The sequence below is a fragment of the Choloepus didactylus genome, chromosome 18 (assembly GCF_015220235.1).
Source record: "Choloepus didactylus isolate mChoDid1 chromosome 18, mChoDid1.pri, whole genome shotgun sequence".
Lineage (NCBI taxonomy): Eukaryota > Metazoa > Chordata > Mammalia > Pilosa > Megalonychidae > Choloepus > Choloepus didactylus.
In genome coordinates this window covers 22,786,159-22,791,593 of record NC_051324.1, presented here as the reverse complement: position 1 = coordinate 22,791,593, position 5,435 = coordinate 22,786,159, and the positions used below count along the sequence as shown (strand labels likewise).

The following is a 5,435-nucleotide window of genomic DNA, read 5'->3' as shown; positions in this document are numbered from 1 at the left end:
TGGGAGAGGACCTCCCTACATTCAAACCTCTACCCAGCCTGCAGTTTCAGCTCCAGGTAAGTGCCCTCCTCTAGGTGTCTGCTTGCTGCTCTGACCAGAGGGAACCTTCCATTTCATTATGTGATCCCTGGCTCATTTAGCTCTGGCATGGGGTCCCTTAAAGATCCCAACAGATCCCACCTCTGCAGGTGGCCTCTGCTTTTGAGTCAGTTTGGTTTAAGTAGGTCTCTTCCTCCAACCACTTGGGCTGTCCCTGATCACATAACCAAAGAACTGCTGGCCCAGGAGGTATGGAGGAGGGAAGGGGAGCTCTGTGTGTGTCCATCCCTGACCTGTCCTACTGTGCCCCAGCCCCTGGCTCTCACTGCTCACAGTGCTCTCCAAGCCATGCTCCCTGTGCCCCTTGCAGGGCCCTGGCTGGGATATCATCATATACTGTAAGTTTGCGATGAGACACTACAGTATAGATGATGTACTAGTCCGGGTACCTTCAGCTCTGGAGCCTGACGAGGAGAGCAGGGGAGACGCTGCAAGTCCAAGAGACTCACCACTCAGCCTATCCCAGAAAGCCGACCGCCAGGGCACTTGGGAATGGCGAGGAAACCGTTACCATTACTGAGTTTAGTAATGGTAACGGTTCTCTTGCTGCGCCCAGAAAACGTGCCAAGAAGAGAGCTCAAGATCCTGGAGCAGACTACTGGAAGGGAGGGAGACTCCAGCTCAAGTAAGAGGGTGGGGGTGAGGGAATGGGTAAGTTTTTTTCTTTCGTGTTCTAAAGAAATAAAGACGAGAATCGAAATTATTCTCCTTTGACTTTATTAGCATCCAAGACAGGGGAGAAGGATGGGGTGGTAGGGAGCAAGGACTTAGGGTGCAGGAGGGAGGCACTTGACACATGGGTTCTTACATTGCTTTGAGGTGGAGGAAATAAGGAGAGAGGAGAAAGATCTCCTCCCTGCTAACAACTGGCAACTCAGGGAGAAACTGTGGGCTCAATGCCAGCTGGAGGCAGGGTGGCACTGCTTCCACCAAGGGGGCAACTTCTGAGGCTTATGTAGATGTGGCCCCAGGCAGAACTACCTGGGAACTGAGCTAAGGTTGATTCCTTTCTCCAAATAGAGACACGGCTGTGCAGACTTGGCAATACCAGGCCAGCTAGCAATCAGTCAATGTCCATGCCCCTCACCAGTCCCTACAGGCCCCTAGGTAGGGGAGGCCTGGCCAGTGGCTCCTACTAGCAATTAGGCTGAATGCCCTGGGAGGAGCAGTAGAGGTGGTCACTTGAGGAGCTTCACAGATAGGCGGAGCTTCACATCACAGAGGAAGATGTCCATGAGGTCTCGGCCCACTTCCTGTGCGATCTGGGCAATCAGGTGCCCCTTCTGACCAATCAGGATTCTCTGAGGGTGGGTTAAAAGAGAAGGACATGGTCCTGCCCTTAGGGTTCCCAAGCAGTGAAGAACCCTTGCCTAACAGAGCCTGGGTCCTTCCTCCAAGCCTAGCCCCACTTACCATATGAGATTCTTTGGGCACCAGAAGCTTCTGTAGGATCACCAGCTCCCCACTTGGCCCTTCCTCCCACACCTCCAACCTCTGTACAGGGAGACAGCATGATTAGTGAGGCCCACACCCTGCCTCTCTGGAATCCAGCTGACTGCTTTCGGGGTGTGCCTGGTGCAGAACCCCCAGGTCCCTTTACTGCCTGCACCTGCTGTACATTGTAGGGCACCTCCTGGGGCAGGTACTCTAGGAGCTTCTCCCGGATGATGTTGGTGCAGATCTCCTCAGGCGTCTGGCTAGTGAGGACTTCACTGTGGAACTCCCAGGGCCCAGGCCGGGCCTGTGACAGGAGGTATTGCTGTGGGCACAAGGGAGTAGTAGGTGGGCATCTCAGCCCCAAACAGGCCTTTCCTACTCACTCTCGCTTCCAGGAGGAATTGTGAAGTCTGTCTTCAGGTAGTGGAAACCAAGAGCCAGGCTATGGCCAAGGCTAACTGACCTTTAGTGTTTTTACATCTTCCTGGCTTAGGGCTGACAACATGAAGATCTCCTGGAAGTGGGGCCAGCCAATCCTCTGACAGCCTTCCATAGACTGTGTATCTGGGCCCTTAGGTACTGGGCTGGTACAATGAGTGCTAGGGTGTGAGCGGAAGGCCTGTCTCATCGTGAGCTTCTTGCCGTTGACCACACCTTCAGTGAGGGCTGCCGTGAGCTCCAGGAGAACTGACTTCTGTTTCAGACAATCTACCTGGGAATGGGGGGATGGGCAGAGGGCGCATGGTTAGTAAGACGGGGGCCTTGGAGGACAGTAGATCCCTTTCCCAGGTGAGGGTGCTCACCTTGTTCATGACCAGGATGCTGGGGACCTGGGAGAACTGGGTCAAGCACTGGATCACCTGGGGGCTAAGTTGTTTCCGAGTCCACTTGTCTGAGACATCCACAAGAACCACAACTGGAAGTTGGCAGGGCAGGAAGGAGGACAAGGACATGATCACTCTTCCCCCGCCCCCCACAAAAACTTCCACTATAGGGGCTCTGACCCATACCCAACCCCCAAACTACCAGGAATGAAGGTCCATGACCTCTTTAAATTGGGCTTCAGATTTCCATCCTGAGCCTAACCTAGATCTGCAGATTCCATGCTCTTCCATGGATCTTCTAGCAAAGAGAGCTCCAAGTGGTGCCTGAGGGAGATATTTGTCACTCAGTAAGAGTCTCCTGGTTGAGGCATTCCTGATGAGGAATAGGGTGTGGTGAGGAAGTTTTCCAACCCCTTAAATACCACCCATGAATCTCCCAACCCTCTTCAACACCTTTCCCCCAACACTACCTGTTGCCACCACCATTACCTCTTCTGTTTCCTGGGGCTGATGAGTCCAGGTGTGTCAAGCAGAATCTAAAATGAGGAAGAGAGATGCACAGATCCCAGGAGGAAAGATTATGACTGGGGAATGAGAGCGGGCCCACACTTGATGGCAAGAGCCTGCCTTCCCTCTTAGCCAAGCTGTTGCTGAGTTATTTTTATCCCCCATTTTTGCTTTAGTTTTAGATAGGATCTGGGAGGAAGATGAGAACTGTGGATATACAAAGGATTAGGAAGCAGTAGAGAGGGAAGGAGACATAACTGCCTAGATGCTAGAGGGTGAGACCCAATTTCACCAGGCGTAAAGAAAGAGGTGACTCCTTCCCTCCCTCAGATAACTGAGTCTAAAGAATCTTCTTCTGGGCCAAGGGCTAAGGCTTCTCCCATGAAGCCAGATTAGCTTCACCATCTGTCCTTTTTCTAGGACTTCCTTTGCAGGTACCCACCACCTGGACCTCCTCCTCTGTGATGACCCCCAAGGCTTGGCAGCGAGTGGTGTGCACCTTCTTGGAGACAGGGAACACCTGTTAGGAACAAAGAAGTCCCAAGTGAGGCCCCAGACTCCTGAAGGGCCACCCATGAAGGCCTACCAAGAAGTGAGAGATGAAAGGGGCAGAGGATTGGGGTACAGCATACTTTTCGGCCCAGCAGCTGGTTGGAGAGTGTTGATTTCCCTGCATTTGGGGCTCCTAGGAGGACCACCCGCAGGACCCGGGGGTTCTCAGGCATGTTGGGGCGATGGACCAAGAGGAGATCCTGCTCATCTGGGGAAGAGAGGAGGGATATGAGAGACAGTGGAATCTGGATTCCCTGTCAGGTACTCTGTTCTGCCCACCTACAAAGGGAGTAAGGGTACAAGATTAGTGCACCAGGTCAAAGCTGAGATCTGAGTTTGAGTCTTAGTTTTACCATTTAATTTGCTTATGTGACAATATTATCAAGTTCTTAACCTAAGTCCCCCAGGTTTCTCATATGTAAAATGGAGATGATATTAATACTACCTACTATCTACTTATCTTCTTTTGCCAATTGGCAATTGTGTAAAACCACTTAGTACAATACCTGGCACTTAACAGATACTCAATAATGGTAGCTGTGCCTGGTCAATGTGTGTACCTGCGTGATAGTACAGCTAGACTATTTAAAGTCAGCAATGCCTTCCAGCTCTGACCACCTCATCCTACAAGAGTGCAGTGAAGCCCCTGCAAGTTTTCTTAGTCTTTCTGTATTAGCTCCTTATCAGATTACACTGCCATGACTGGTTTATATGTTAGGCTTCCCAACCATGCTACTCAAAGACTAGAGGGTCCTCTTTATTTCCCAAGTGTAACTCAGCATCTTGAAAAGTAGATGGGGCTCAACATGCATTTACTGGCTCAAGTTTACTTCACACAGATGCACAGATGCACAACTCTCCCTCACCTCCGGATCTGCAATCTCGTATTCTTTCATAAGAGAACCGGATCGGTTCCCTCTGCCTCACAAACTCGTAGAACCTGGGATCTCTCCTGTGAGATCCTTCCCTATTCACTCCTCTCTCGGGGGATCAAGATCTGTTTCTATAATGCAGGGCCAAGGATGACAACTTCAGAAAGTGACTTTCCCAGTTGCGGACTTCCAGTGCTAAACTGGGATGGGCGGGGTACCCTATCTAGACTCTTTACCTCTGTGCATGGACACGGCGGGGACGCAAGGAGTCAGCGAACTGTCGGGCTGAGCAAGTCCGAGGAAGCGGTCCAGGGCCGAGCCTTGGCCATAACGGCGAGGGGCCGAGACCAGGCGGGGACCAGAGAAAGCGGCGCCTGTGAGACAGGACACGCACCTCCGCGGACAGCCCAAGAGCGAGAGAAGCCGGGTCACCCGGTGGTTCGCGGCGTTGGAGCCCAGCTGCCAGACCCCTATCGCCACTCGGAGAAGCTGAGTTCCGCGCCCGCCAGAGGCAGCCATCACAACCGCAAGGCACTCCGGGAACCGACCAGGAGCGCTCCTACGATTGGACAGAGGGGCCGGAAACCAGCGAGCAGGAGAGCGGTAGATCTGCCCACCGCAGAGCTGAGACACACGGGATGCGGGAGGTCGGCCGGGGAGGAGCCTCTCCCGAGACTGGCGGAGTCCAGTGCGTGAGGATCGTTTTGGATTCCCGTAAAAGTCGTATTTTATTCTTCTCGTGCCAAAGCTTTGTAAAATGCTCTTCTAGCCCTGCCTCATATAAGATTACATCTCCCACGAAGCCAAGCGGCAGAAACCTTCCTACTCGCTCCTGACCTTACCCAGCCTGGAAAACCTTGTCTGTTAGAGGGAGAACCGTCGTGTGCGTGGGAGCGAGAATTGTTCCGTCGGTCCCCATGGTCTGTTTAGTCCTTTCCAGACTCAGGCCTGCCGGATCCTGTTCCCAGTGTCACATTGACTTGGTCTAGCGGTCGCCGGCGGCCTCAGGCAGCCTGAACCTTTGCTTTATGCGAGCCTCCTGTAAGGAGTGGTCAGTGGGAATGTGTGGCCTCCTCCAGACCATCCCGAGGTAGGAGGTGGTGTTCCCGTATGGGCAGCAGACCCGATTCTCCTCCTGTAAACC

At 52.9% G+C, this 5,435-nt stretch overlaps 1 protein-coding gene across 1 annotated transcript; it reads right to left on the bottom strand.

Moving 5' to 3' along the window:
* Window positions 1-798: 798 nt before the first annotated feature.
* ERAL1 (Era like 12S mitochondrial rRNA chaperone 1) lies at window positions 799-4,841 on the bottom strand. Its single transcript, XM_037808968.1, has 10 exons — window positions 4,528-4,841; window positions 3,500-3,627; window positions 3,310-3,387; window positions 2,850-2,896; window positions 2,623-2,684; window positions 2,340-2,452; window positions 2,000-2,248; window positions 1,709-1,858; window positions 1,513-1,593; window positions 799-1,400 (listed from the first exon to the last, which is right to left on the bottom strand). Exons 1-10 carry the CDS (start codon window positions 4,808-4,810, stop codon window positions 1,278-1,280), a joined length of 1,314 nt encoding a protein of 437 aa, XP_037664896.1. The 5' UTR covers window positions 4,811-4,841; the 3' UTR covers window positions 799-1,277.
* Between the last annotated feature and the right edge of the window lie 594 nt (window positions 4,842-5,435).